The sequence below is a fragment of the Nanorana parkeri genome, unplaced genomic scaffold, assembly GCF_000935625.1.
Source record: "Nanorana parkeri isolate BGI_ZX_2015 unplaced genomic scaffold, ASM93562v1 scaffold226, whole genome shotgun sequence".
NCBI lineage: Eukaryota > Metazoa > Chordata > Amphibia > Anura > Dicroglossidae > Nanorana > Nanorana parkeri.
Window position 1 is genome coordinate 341,818 of NW_017306494.1, and position 15,159 is coordinate 356,976.

At 40.3% G+C, this 15,159-nt stretch overlaps 1 protein-coding gene across 1 annotated transcript in view; it reads right to left on the reverse strand.

Moving 5' to 3' along the window:
- Positions 1-6,418: 6,418 nt before the first annotated feature.
- Positions 6,419-15,159, reverse strand: part of LAPTM4B (lysosomal protein transmembrane 4 beta) — an 89,492-nt gene continuing 80,751 nt past the window's right edge. Inside the window, exon 7 of the mRNA XM_018556156.1 lies at positions 6,419-7,290. Coding sequence (XP_018411658.1) covers positions 7,216-7,290 — 75 coding nt within the window. The 3' untranslated portion in view covers positions 6,419-7,215. The remainder of the gene's footprint in view (positions 7,291-15,159) is intronic.

The window sequence follows — 15,159 nt, forward strand, 5'->3', positions numbered from 1 at the left end:
TACATATATAAAAAATGATGTGTGTCCCCTTGGTGATGTCAGGGGTTACAGTTAAAGTCCCCTATGTGTCATACATTTCCAACTACTGCTGCTGACAGTATAGCAGCTAATTTATATCATTATATTTTTATTTATTTTTGCTTTTTGCACACTTATAAGAGTATTTGGGCAAGGTGTAATTGAAGGTGTGGTCCATTGCAGAGTATGCTGAGTTTTTATAAATATTTGCTTGTGTTTTAATACAAATCTGCTTTACCATGATCAAAAGCCAGCACATTTGCATCTAAACAAATGCAAAGAACAACTCATCAATAGGCATCAAACACACATCACATTGCACCACAAGAACCATAACACACTTCAATTCTTTATAAAAACATAGATGCTTTTCAAAGGCAAAATGTACTTGAACGTTTATCGTGTACTTCTTTGGGCGTAGGCCGTTTTGTAGCATGTTCAGACGGGCTGAAATACGCCCAGGTGTGAACCATACCCATAGAAAACAATGTGATTTCCGTGTTTGAGTGTTTTGCAGAGCGTTCGAACGCGCCACAAAACGCCCAGGTGTGAACCAGGCCTTACAGTCCGGATTTTGCCCCCTACACTCCACTGAAACCGCCCTCCTAAAACTCACTAATGACTTAAACACAATGGCCACTATTCCTTACTCTTGCTATTAGACCTTTCTGCTGCTTTTGACACTGTGGACCACCTGCTCCTTCTCAAAAAACTCCACTCACTTGGGCTACAAGACTCTGCTCTCTCATGGTTCTCCTCTTACCTGTCTAAGCGCTCCTTAAGTGTCACCTACAAATCTAACTCCTCCTCTTCCTCTTTCTGTAGGGGTCCCCCAAGGCTCTGTCCTTGGACCCCTTCCCTTCTCAATCTACCCCTCCTCCCTTGGTCAGTTAATAACCTCACATGGCTTCCAATACCATCTCTATGCTGATGACACTCAAATCTCTCTATTCCGCAACTCTCCCCCTCAGTGTCCTTGTGTGTCACTAATCTACTAACTGACATATCTGTCTGGATGTCGCAACACTTCTTAAAACTCAACCTTTCAAAAACTGAGCTCTTGATATTTCCTCCTGCCTGTGCACCTTTCCCCAACTTTTCCCTTGAGATTGTTAACACAACTATCCAACCCTCCCCCCATGCCGAGGTCCTAGGTGTCATCCTTGACTCGGACCTCACCTTTCTTCCCCACATCCAATCACTATCCAAATCCTGCCGCCTTCACCTTCGTAGCATCTCCAAAATACGCCCCTTCCTCACCAATGAAACCGCTAAATTACTCATCCACTCCCTTGTTATCTGTCGTCTGGACTATTGCAACTCCCTCCTCATTGGCCTTCCACTACACAGGATATCCCCCCTTCAGTCTATCATGAACGCAGCTGCTAGACTCATTCACCTAACCAACCGCTCAGTGTCTGCAACCCCCCTTTGTCAATCCCTCCACTGGCTTCCTATAGCCCAAAGGATAACATTCAAAATATTAACAACCGCGTACAAAGCCATCCACAAATCTGGCCCCGGCTATATCTCAAACCTGGTCTCAAAGTATCACCCTAACCGTCCCCTCTGCTCTTCACAAGACCTCCTGCTTTCCAGCTCCCTTGTCAACTCCTCTCATGCTCGCCTCCAGGACTTCACTAGAGTGTCTCCCATTCTATGGAACTCTCTACCCCAACCCGTCTGTCTATCTCCCACACTGACTGTCTTAAGGCGATCACTTAAGACTCATCTCTTCAGGGAAGCCTATCCCACCTCAACCTAACCGCTCGACTATCACGTTCTCAAACAATCATCCCCGCGCAGCTACCTCCTCATGTATCACTTGCCCATCCCTTTTAGATTGTAAGCCCTCACGGGCAGGGCCCCCCTTACCATCTTGTCTTGAATTGTATTGTGACTATAATGCCTTTCCTTATATTGTAAAGCGCTGTGCAAACTATTGGCGCTATATAAATCCTGTATAATAATATAATAATAATCACAACTGTCATTTCCTGCTCATGTGATTGGCGGAATGCTTTCTCTCCTCTTACAACACTGGAACTAATAATGTCACGGTAGTAGGCAGACCCTACCACTAAACAAACAGACATAAGAAGTGGCTATAGGAAGTAGAAAGTAAGTGGACTTCTTAGGGGTTGATTTACTAAAGGCAAATTGAGTGTTTACTTTGCAAGGCAATTTGCACTTAGCTTAGTGAATGAGATGAAGCTCTGCTGACTTCCACCATTTAATCATGTGGGTCATTATTTTTCTTGCTCCTGATTGAGCATCTTTGTAAAAATGAATTTTACCACATTCATTAAGCTAAGGGAAAATTCCCTTGCAAAGTGCAAATTCCATTACAAAGGGAAAAACCTATTTGCCTTTATTAAATAAACCCCAATCTGTGCATCTAACTCACATAAATAGCAGAAGACAAGACTTTGAAATGGGAACTGCTAACTTCCAAGGAAAGTGCAAAGCACAGGTTCACCTAAAGGTTTTTTTTTATGCTAAGCTGACTTCCCACTGAAGCTTCATTAAAAATATATATATATATTACTCCATCCCTTATGAACTTTTTCAGCCTCGATCTATAACATGATTAAAACCTTCTGATATAGACAAAATGACCTCAGAGTACAAAATACATTAATGGAAAAATAACTTGCAAAGTGCCAAAGCATTATTTAATAATCCTAAATACCTAAATATTTGAATTGACTAAAGTGACACTAAACTCAGCAGTTACATTTTGAAAATGCATTCAAGCACCCTAACTATTAACAAAAATGTATCTTGTTTGTGTATCACTTGGCTGCAAATCCTCAAATCATCTCTGAATTGGTTCCTGACACTGTTCTTCCTTCTGGAGGATGGCTACTTTTGTCCCCCATGGTCCCTGTGTTGTAAAGTAGACACCGCTCCAGGGTCGCTCCTGTGATGGACTACAATCTCAATACAAATTAGTAAACCAAACGTAAGATTGTAGTCCATCATGGGAGTGAGCTAGGAGCAGTGGCTACTTTATAACACACACAGGGACTGTGGGGAACAAAAGTAGCCACCCTCCAGAAGGAAGGACAGTGTCAGCACCAATTCAGAGATTATTTGAGGGTCTACAGCTGAGTAAGACACAAATAAACTCCAGTATTGTTAATAGAGGTAATTGAATGTTTTTTTGAGATTTAACTCCTGAGTTTAGCGTCACTTTAAGATTGTCTCCCATGATTCCTTTGTGTCTCAGCTGGTTTTTAAAATGCAGCAACAAAGGAGTTTACAGATTGCAGGGGGACAGGTAGGGGGCAGGGGGTGAAGAAGTTGTTGAGATATCTGGGTATTGGCTTCCTCTGGTGGGTGACAGACACCAGTGGCTAGGAGTGTTTCTGGTGTAATTAACAAAAGGGGGGTGTCAAGGACCAGGCTTGCAGAGTGTAGGAGAAGTGAACATCAAGTGGGCATCTGGCTGGAGCTCCTGCCAAAATTGGGGCACTACTCTCAGTGCACATAGGCTACTTCTGTAAATGACATGATCCATTTTATGTATGCTGTGAATGTATCATTGCAGTCCCCCTTCACATCAGTCAGAATTCGTGTCAAGCCCAGAGTTCAGTGTCATAATTTACAGTTCCTGAGAAATGACTGCCAATTAGGCGGTCTATCCACTATCTACGGTTTCTACATAGCATTCTGATACCAGGCAACTTAGGTCAATCACTCAAGTTTTGGCTTCCAAATTGCCCCACATTGATGCAACATAAGCAATACCCATCATTTCTAAAAATTAAAAACCTCCATACTGGACAGGTATAGTTACCGCAAATATTCACATGTAATTCAGTAACATACACATTTCTCAATAACATAAATTCCATTAAAGGGTGCCTTTGTTTCCCAAAGTGGGACATGTACAACTGGTGGGACTCAACCTCATTGCAAGTAGCACAATACAGGGCTCCGAGATTTGTGTGGACTTGTCTTGTTGGAGAATAGTCTAATATGTCAGTCATCAGTGCATTTATGCGTTCCGGCGAACGTTTGGAGAAGGCAATGTCCATACTGGATGCTGGCAATACTGGGGTGGGAAATGTCGTCATTTTGTTACAGCACAAGTGGCACTCAGACACTGTAAAGGTTGTGATGGTGTTGCAAAGTCTGCCTCAAAATAGTTTTGTGGTTTTGGTCATCCTTTGCATATCCAATAGCTATAATATACTAAGATTTTTCTCAATGGACCTTGAATTAGGTGCCACCACAAATACTACATTAGTGCAAACATGTGTAATAAAATGTATCATATTTTTTCTCATTCATAATAAGTTCTGTACATACTATCTATATTTAAATAAATATTAAATACGTTCGTGGCAAGCTTACATCAATTATTTTACACAATTATATGATCTACTGCCCAAACGGAATACTTCAACATTAACAGAAATGTATAATTCATTACAGGTTTGATATTCCTGAAACTTTCACATTTTGGACATCAACATTACTTTGGAATTGCCACAACTGGCTTTTAAAAAAAGAAATCATATAAACGTTGAAAGCAGAACTCCAGAACACTATCAAAAAAAAACCTCAAGATGTACATTTGAGTGATCTTAAACTTAAAGGGGATAGTTTAGATATAAAGGCCCCTTTCACACGTGAACGGATCCCTTCCACTTGGGAGCAGATTGTAAGAGATGTCAGTCTTGTCCATTCAGTTTTTTCCCACATTTGTAGGAAAATACTGAGCTGCACGGACCCATGTTAGGTCTATGGGGAGTCAGATGTAAGCGGACATGTGTCCATTTACATACGATTCCTGTACCTACCATCCGTCACAGTCAGGTCCGTTTTTTTTTTCTGGCTCTAGATGGAGTTGGGGGTAATTGCTTGTAAACTAATGTATGCCCATTAAGATCCAGCTGCCCAAAGAGTGACAATTGGCTTCCAATCAGTTCTACCTGAAAAACTAACAGTCTGGCCTGATCGGACCACCTGTCTGACAGGGGCCACACACTTCTTCCATGTCTTTTCAGACAATAGATATATGTTGAATTAAGCAAAAGCAATAGCTAGCTTTGTTTAAATCCCAGTTGAACTTTCAGTTTAATTCAGCTAAATGCGGTCCCGATGCATCAAAAGAAAAGTACTGCAAAGTCTTACAGATTGTTTCCTTTAGAAAGCAGCTGTGCTGTTCCCTGCCACCATGTGTGGAAGCAGTGGTCTCTCTACACACATCTGACTGGCCATCTGCTGAGTCAGACCAACAGCTCTTCAATCACCAAAGTCCATGCTCCTTGCTGATGGGAGAACTCCAGCTTTGAGCCAGCAGGAGGTGCGTCGGATGTCTGCAGAGAGACTATTGCTTCCACATAGAGAGGAAAGGTCCTTCTTTGCAGTATGATGGCAAGGCACAGGCTTTTATACCTAGGCTGTGGCTGCTTTAGAAAAAAAAAACATTGTAACTTTAAACACCTTCTGTTTTAATGCACCTGGAATGTACTTAGCTGATTTATTCTGAAAGTCCAATCTGGCTTTTAAGCTTGCGTTTAATACAAATGCCATTATCCTATTGGCTGCTTAAAATGAGAACAACTAGGAGGGACTAGGAATAATTATCAGGATTCATTATGCATCAGTGCTCTCAGCATGGCATGGGTGTGCTAAATCAGTGCAACAACCCCTCCACATCTGTTTCCTTCACTGATGACTTATCTGTCTATCACAGGTAGAGGGGAGAGATTTTGCTTAACTTCTTCAGGGAGTTAAAATACAGAGATGGTTTCTAATTTGAGCAGTTACTACTTTTTTTAACCCGTCTTTCGAACCATAGTAAAATTAACCGCAAAGATAAAAAAAACTCCAAACAAGGATTTCTAAGCATTTTTTTTAGGCTAAATATACCTATAACCCTAAATTACACTTATATTTTAAAACATTATTTATTATAAGAAAAATATGGACAACACAAAAAGGTCAGTGAGTAAAAGACATGACAAACAGGTATTCCATCCAGTGTTTTTGTTGGAAGGGTTATTTGTACTTAGCACTTGCATTCTGCCATTCGAAATACCCAAAATAAACGGATTCCAAATGCCTTGCCACTCTATTTAGAATGAATGAAAATAAAATTCTCATAAAAGCCAAGTGAGAGTTTATCAATCCGATTGAACATAGCGAAGCAGCAGCAAATGGAAGAATTACTAAATCTTTAGCATGGACACCAACGTCAGCCTTTAACCCAAACAAAACGTAATATATATACAGTATACAAATGTATAATTCTTTATATGTATGTTTTCCCCATTGACAGAAAGCACTGTAAACTAAGTTGCCCATAATCCAACCACATCCATTCATGTTCCATAAAAATGAATGTTTTTACGGCATCATCAAAATGAACACTCTTTTATTTTTCGCATTAAATATTAAATTTGGTTCACTTTATTCTTTGGACATGCAAAGAGTTATTTAGGTTGGTCATGCAGTCTTCATTTCACTTTGTAATTAAATTGCACTGCAAAGTTAAACAATGTTTATTCCGTGAGCTGAAATAACTATTATTTGGAGCAGAATGTATTAGGTTTACAACGATCAAAGTATAATCATGCAGCCTAAATATTAGTGATGATCCGGTTTTTGCTATACAATGTCCATAATTTACAATGTTCTACAGTTATACATTGTCTAAATGTTGTTTATTAGAAGACTTAGTTAAAGTAAATACACCAAAAAAGTACAGAAAGAGCGGAAGTAAGGGTATGAAGATGCTATGGACAAGCAGTCCACACAAGTGTGCAAGTACCCTTAAAATCTGTATATACAATATCAACATGGATTCATTACATTGTTACTCTATTAAAAGCAATGGGACCAGGTAAGTGCTGTATCAGGATAAGGTTACAGTATTTGCACAGAACACTTTGCACACAGGTTTCAAAGATGTCACATTACAAAGCCAAAGGGAAAACACTGTAGGCGATGCACTAAGGTCCCAGGATGACTCGAAAATCGAAGTCATTGACGTGACTAGGCTAGTTTATAGCTGCCAGCGGAACATAGTGCATTTAATTCATGGTATGCTTATTGACAAGATATTTGGTAGTGCTGCTGTTCAGTAGAATATAACCTGTGGATGAAATGTATTATTGCCCCAATGCCTCGGCCATTTATTAAGCTGCTGATTCATTCTGATGTTGGGTTGTCGACTATTCTTCAGGCCGACATGTAAGGTGGAGGTGGCTCTTTAGATGTTCCACTGCTACTGTCTTCATACTGAGGTAAAAGGACCTGCAAGGTTAAAAGGAAGAGAAAAAACAGGTAGCTGTAATGCAGAATATAAAAAATTAAAAATGAAACTGAAACCTACCATTAAAAATGATGTGAACACTTGACTTTTAGTTTTAGGGCAATGATTAAAGCTGCGCAGCCAGTGCAGCTAGATATACAGTTTAGTTAGATGCTTGCCAGATATTAAAAACACACATTAATGCAGCTCTGCAATCTTTAGTAGATTATTGTAAACATTTTTTTTTAATACAAGCAATGTATGTACCTGTATTGAACCTGGTATGATCCCCTTGTAGTCCCCATACAGCAGGGCTGGAGTGTGATAGGAAGAAGCAGTATAAGAAGCCAATTGGTTCATGTGCTGACCATAAGCACAGTGATAGGATAAGAGTGACAGAGAGATGAGCTCATCATGGTACTGCTTCTCCTTCCACTGTCCAGTCACAGGTTGGGGATATTCCAGGACTACCTGGACTCAAAGGAAGTGGATTGAATGATCTCTCACACTAAGGACCCCCAGCAGCAGACAAAAAGTATTGCAGGGGAAAACTCTGGAGCGAATGTGAATACTGCAGCAAAAGCTGTTTTGGTATTTTATCTTGAACTTATATTGACTCTATCTTTTTTTATGAACTATTCATTTTGTTTTCTTATTTTTGGTTGGAGTTCTGCTTTAAGACCTAAAGAAACGTGCAGTTTATTAACAATACACATTAGTATTTTGCTCATTATTGCAGACACGTACTGCTATTCTTAATGAGACCTTACCGAGCTTTTAGTCTTCAATACAAAGTAATAGCATATCGCTAATTGCAAGCTATAGATGGCCATATATGTTCGATGAACACCTACCTAATGGCAAGGGTTGGAAGTGCTAATTACTGCATGCATTTCCAACATCTTAGAACATTTCTGCACCCAGTTCAGGATTGTTTAATTTTTCCCACAGGTTGTGAGTGTCATGGTGGGAGCAAAGTCTTGATGAGCATAAGCAAATATTGAATGGCTTCTCCTTTAGCAGCCTACCAATGACAAGTGACAAGCAAACCGGTAGTATTTGAGGTGCAGGTGGAGCTCTGTTCAGCTCAGTCATTCTGCTATCATGTGGGTTAGTAATATTCTGTATATAAAAATGTTCTATTCTTACATAAGAAGCCATCTATATTATTTACTCATGTTCCCTTTGGTATTTATTATGAGATTTCTTGTTTGACAGGGAAAGTCACCAGGATTGTGAATAATATGAGTGCTGTTTTGTTCATGAACCATCATTGTTTTAAGTTGACCCAAACCCAAATGACAGGGCACTTCCTGTTATGTGTGGCAGCCTAGGCTCTCCTGTGCCTACACTGCCTATATCTGCAGTGTGGAACCTAAGGCACTTCTGCCTCTGACTGCTAGTCTCTAAAGATTTGGAGTGAGATTTGGTGATGTCACTATGGCGCAGTGGATGTTCACTGCTCTCCTCGCTGTAGGCTCTTACATGTGAAAGCAAAGCCCTCCCTCTACCAAGATGGCTACCTCCACACTGAGACACAGGCAATACAAAGCATGGAAAAAAGATTAGCTGCAGGGAAACCACAGGCACTACTGGGGACTAGTCCTATGCCCTATGCCTGCATTTTTTGGACACAACTTCAAGTGTTCAGTTCCCCTTTATGAACAGCAAACACAACTGGATTTATATCTCAGGAACTCTATTGATTAATGTTGAAAAAGCAAACATCTCTCTCTTGATTAGCTGTGGAAAGGAGAAATGGATATCTCTTTTGTATAAGACAGTGTGTAGCTTTACCTAATAGGGGCACACAAGGAAGAAGCTCCTAAAACAGATGCCACTGGGGACCCTAGACTCAAGCCCACGGAGCATTATGTTAATTCTGGTCCTGGTAATACAGAATCCTTTTATGTTGGTTTTATTGTGCTGAAACAAAAATCATTCTCTCTATTGAACTGTTAGAACTTCTAATCCTTGTTTGAAATGTAGACCCAATCTAATGTGAAAACTTCAAGGAAAGACACAGCTGCTGCCGCTACATTTAAAATCTCATTACCACTGCTGAGATTTTTCAGAAATGTTTTCACATTATCTGTTTTAATGAAACCTCTGATGAGCAAGTTCCTCCGCTACAAGCCAGTAATGCGGCGAGAAATAGATGTCAGACTGATGTGGAGCATAAATCACTTCTATTACTCTGACTGTAGACTTGAAGCACATTACTTTTTCCTGGATATCTGCAATGTGTGCTACAAAATGTGGAAATAGGAAAACTTTATTAGCTGCTTAATTAAAATTATTTGTAAGACAATTCTCCTGAGATGTGAGTCATTACCATTAAAAGTTTTCATCTTTGAATAACTGGAAAATGTACTTTCAATTGTTGTACAAGGAAAAAAATGCCTTTGAGTTAAACTCCAAGTGATTTGTATAAGGTTGCAAGGATTTTATCAATCCTCATTACAGATCCTTACCTACTTCTTTGTAAAAAATGTTTGGACCCTGGAGTCTGAAAAGAAGGTGCTCCTGACTGCTGGAAGCATGGCATAAGTTTAGTTCTGCTGTGGTACCTATGATCCCTAAATTATGTAAGTGGGTTAAGCTAATTGGCCAGTTACACTAGAAGAGGCAAGACAGGAGATGGGGTACACGCACGTGGGAGCAAGAATAGGTCAAATTTACAGGACCCCCCCTTCTCCATGGTTGACAACTCAGACAATTCCTGACTTTCTCCTGACTGCCTCAGGTGGTGAATAAGGTAGGGACGGCCCTGAATGTATCTAAGGTTGATGAAATTGTGCTTTCATATACCACCACGTATGTTTATGACCAGCCTGATATCCTTCTCACAGGCTGCTATAGGCATGTAATATCACACACGCACTTAAGGTAGCCACACAAAGTCAGACTACAATTTATACACAGGAACAGGGATTCTTGAAAACATTAAGGTTATTTATGCATCGATCTGATCTCTTTTACATATTTATTGTAAAAATAAACACTGAAGAAACTATACATTCCCTTTAAGGGATTATGTATAACTCCATACTGTATTTGTTTAAGGATTAGTGAACATAGAAATATAACTGTGGATATAATTTGTGATTTTATGACAGCACATTTTTCAGGGCTGACCATCTTACTTTGGGGGTTGAAAGGTATTAGTCATTGCCTAGGATAGCCTGAAGAATGCAAATAGGATCTTCTGACTGTCACTAATGATGTTTTCTGCTGCCCTTAGCCAGTGTGGCGTGATTGGTAGCTGGAATGTCAGTTAGTAATTGAACCACAACTCTTGAAGTGCAGTGTGTTAGTCCAGACTCCTATTTTCATAGGGAGTCCGGGCCACACAGGTCAGAGTGACTCACATGTCATGACTGCATTAGACTTCTCAACTAGCTACCAAACCTATTACTGTGCCTGGCAGTCCCCTGATAATTGGACTCTGAAAGCTGGAAAGTTTACTTATTTATAAAAGTCATTTTCTGACAGAGCAAAACGCTGAGTGTCCTAATTGTTTTCAAACAGAACCTTTCATGAATTATTTAAGGAAGAACTCCACATAACCCCAGTGTGATTTCAGAAAACCAATCTTTTCTAGAGAAACTTTGTTTATGTTATTCTTGTCTCCATGCTTTGAATAGTTATTTATATGCAGAATACTAATTAAAAAAGATGTAGATTTAAAAATATGTGAGCTATGTATGGCAACACCTTTTCATCAGCAAATTCCAGTTTTCAGTGATGGGGTAGGTATGCACACCGTATATCTCTGCAGACTCCCAATTATCTTGAAGGCCAATTTAAACCAGCTAAATATATTTCAGGCGCATCAAAACAAAGGTGTGCAAAACCTTACAGTTCCTTTTCTTAAGAAAGCAGCCACAATGTGAGTAGAAAAGCCTGCCCCTTGCCAGCATGATGCAGAGAAGGACCCTTGCTCTCTGTGTGGATGCAGTGGACTAATTGTAAAAGTCTGGGACGCCCCTGCTGAGTCAGAGCTAGAGCTCTCCAATAACAGAGTGTATGATTTGCTGGCTGTAGAGCTATTGGTCTGACTCAGCAACGGTCATGTTCTGTTGGGGTGAAAAAGCAACTCCAAGGCTTCTGGAGCACCAAGAGCTACTTAGCCTTCTTTATCTGGACTCAGCTAATAGGCAACAAACATGTGCCAAGCCAGTGCCAGAGATGCATCAAACCAAACAAGGCTGAAGACTTCCATGTGCTCCAACAGCCTCAGGGCTGTTTGTTTACCCCCACAAAACTGCAGATTAGTTGAAAATTCAATGATGGACCATCTTAGTTTGGCCGATTCACCACCTGAAATATCATGGAGAACATGGTAGGCAATGGTCTTTTATGGCACCTGCTTTAAAATTGTGTACCTGGTCAGATGTTTCTTTTCTTCAACGATCTAAAACTGATTTACTTTAGTGATTTGTTGTTTGGGAGGTTTAGTAGATGCTGCTAGAGTTCACTATTATCCTTCCAACTGGAGTATACTGCAGTCATAATTGAGTATGTTGGAATGCCATTCACAGTGCTCAGCAAAATCCTGGAAGCCAGGTATCTATGGTGTGAAGTTAACCCAGGCTATATTATCCTTTAGGTTTTTTCACGTTGTGCATGCAGTGCCATTGGACAGGGGGCAAATCCTGCCACCTCAGTATAGGTTTCACAATAGAGCTTAGTTCCAGACAACATATGCATGTTGCTGACTGGCATGGACCCTGGACTCTCTGTGCAGCAGAGACAAGCGTTGCTGGCTGCCTGTTTGCACTTCAGACAAAAATATCTGATGTAAAGGCAATCAGTTGAGTTTCGGAAATGGTCTTTTTCAGTTTGACAGATTTCACTGCTTAAAAGCATTATTTTACCTGATATACACTGAGTGGCCAGATTATTATAAGCACCCCATCAGTACTTCGTTGGGCCACGAGATGACTTTGTTGGGCCGCCTCGTGACTCCACGAGATGTTGAAAGGTAATGCGAGGAATCTTGCCATTCTCCGTTCTGCCCTAACATTGACTAGTCGCTGACGGCCACAATTCGCACGTTCAGACCCAGATTTTCGGCTGACAGTCCAGTCTTTAAATACTTTAACAACAGCTGCTCTTGAACATTTAACAAATTCTGCTGTTTTGCTGATACTCGCTCCATGGCGCGAGCGCCAACAATCATCCCACATTCAAAGGCTGTTAAATCGCATTATTTACCCATATCTTCAGAAAAAAATCACTTCTACTGTTGTGGTAAACAACCTACTTCCCTATTTATAATGGTCTGGCCCTCTAGCAACTTCAGCGCGAAATTATAGCTAATTATAGCTAATTTGCCTGCAAACGTCAGGTGGTCATAATAATCTGGCCACTCAGTGTATATGTAAATGATTTTCAGGTGGTAACAGAATATTGCAGAACCAATAGACAAATCAGCTTGTCTATGTCAGTACGATAGAAAATGAAATAAACTCTGCTACACCAGAAACATATTATAGATAGGCCTGAATGCATGGCCATATACCAGCACTCGACAGAACGAAAGTGTGAATTATTATCACTTTTATTAAAGTTACGTCATGTCACAAGTTTCCTTGAGCCAACCATTCAGGGCCACGCATGGTCCCTTCTTCAGGGTGACATAGACATATACCATGTAGAACACCATGGGAACCATACAACCCAGGGTGCTCTTGTAATGCAAATCTTGACCAACTCTTATGGTGAAGACCTCTGGCTTTCCACTTTCTGCCTCCAACTCCTTTTTAGTAGAAAGGCTGTTCATCAAATTTATTCAATAATCATTCAGGAAGGACAAGGAGGTGAGCCCAAGTTCTCAACCATAGGAGCTGGTTGAGAAACAGCATATATTAAAGCACCTCTAGGACACTTTAAGAAAACATGCTTGCAGAGACCTTTAGATGCTTGCATTCAAAAACTGCTGTTGGCTTTTAAGATTACCACTTTTAGGGTCACAGAACAAATATTTAGGTTTATGTGGCTATTGGCAAATTGAATCGCCTGTTTGTTTCTTATATTTTAAGGGTACATGTTCAGCGGGATATCCCTACCAGAAGATTCACCCAATAACAAAACTTAACAGTATTTGTTGCCTGAAGGATGCATAATATAGTATAAAAAAAAACTATTGACTGAAGAGTCTAGAAGACAGAAAATGGCACCTGCCTTATGCCTTTGTAGAAGGGGATGGAGACCCTAAACGACTTGGAAAGTCTTGTCAGTCTCAAAAAGATATAAGAATCCATTGGCCATTCAACTTAGTGCTGCCTACCTAAGCCTGACATTGCAGCCATGAATAAAGATAGCCTTTGGCTTTTCCCATTTCAGAGTGTAAGCACCAAACTAATTCATTCAATAGATATAATTAATAATCTGAGCAGTTAAAAGGTCACATAAAAAGCAGATCAGTTATGAACCCTCCATACACAAAAGCCTAATAATTCTAGAGTGCGTCTCCCTCACACAATAATTCTAGAGTGTCATTGAATCTTCTCCTGAATAATGCATTTGCCCTCAGCTGAAAATACACACAGTTCAATTTGCAAGTGAAGCATGGCAAATCAATTGATTAGAAATGTTTAATTGGAGCTTTCTCACTGAAAACATGGTGAGGTAATGTTCCTCTAAAATTCGACTTGTTTCTTGTACTTAGTACTTTTAGGATTGTAGCTTAACTCACGCGGGCCCAAAAATGGGAACTAACACACCACAATAATTTCTTACCATCATATCTCACCACACTGTGCATGTAAACACCTCACAGAATATAAAAAGCTTTTAAGCATGAAAGTTTCTTCTAGCTTTTAATAAAGATGCTTCCCTCCAACTTTACTGCTATGTAAGGCTGATTTATTTCAATACAGCTGATTGATTTTGTTATTAAAACCTAAATGAATTCAATATTCCATCACCATATTTAGATTACTATCTTTATATTCTTATTATACCTGCAAACTTTATTCTTTTATCTTGATTTTATGCTGATCCTAACGCAGTTATGATTAGAAAATCTCATGCCTCTGTGTAGTAATTTATTATGGTGAATTCTAAAAGAACGTGAAGCTGCCTGTAGGCAGTTAGAGAAAACACAATTTAGTTGAGTTATGTACTCCTCCTCCCTTAACTGCTCAGTTTGCATAGGGGATGATAAATAAGGGGATATACTTACCTTATTACTCCCATAGGCTTCACTCTTGCTGTAAGACTGGTCCCCCTGATGCCACTTTTCTTCAATACCCAAGTGGTAGCAGCTCTATAGTGTCATCCCATTCAATGCAGGATCAACAGTCCTGCATTGTACCTGAGGCTGCCGAGGGCCAGTCTAAAACCCAGGATGTTGGACAGCAGAGGAGAGCAAAAAATAGGTTACGTATATAATTTTACCCATCACCCCCTAGGCAAAAGAAGCAGTTAATGCTTGCAGTATAGATGAGGACCCATCGCAAGGGTAATCTTTTTTATTTCCTTACTTCCCAGAGCTTAGCTGTAAAGTAGAACTCTGAGAATTGCACAAAAACTACACTTGCAGTGAAGCACCCCCACACTGCAAGAGCTAAATGTTAAATGAGTCTGGGAGAGATAAGGTGTCATACTTACCTAATTCCCTGTTCCAGGAAGCTCCGTTCAACTGTGCAACCGGTCCCCAAAGCCTCTGCTTTCTCCAGCTGTGGTTGCATTCTGGGGGCCAAAAGCCCTGCATTATACGTGAGGATGGTGAGGGACCGCCCACAACCCAGAGCATCAGGGAGAAGAGGAATGAGATATGTATTACAGCTTATTCCTCTACCCCTAGACTTAACACAGGCATTTAACCCTTGCAGTGCGGGGGGAAGGGGGGGGGGGGGGAC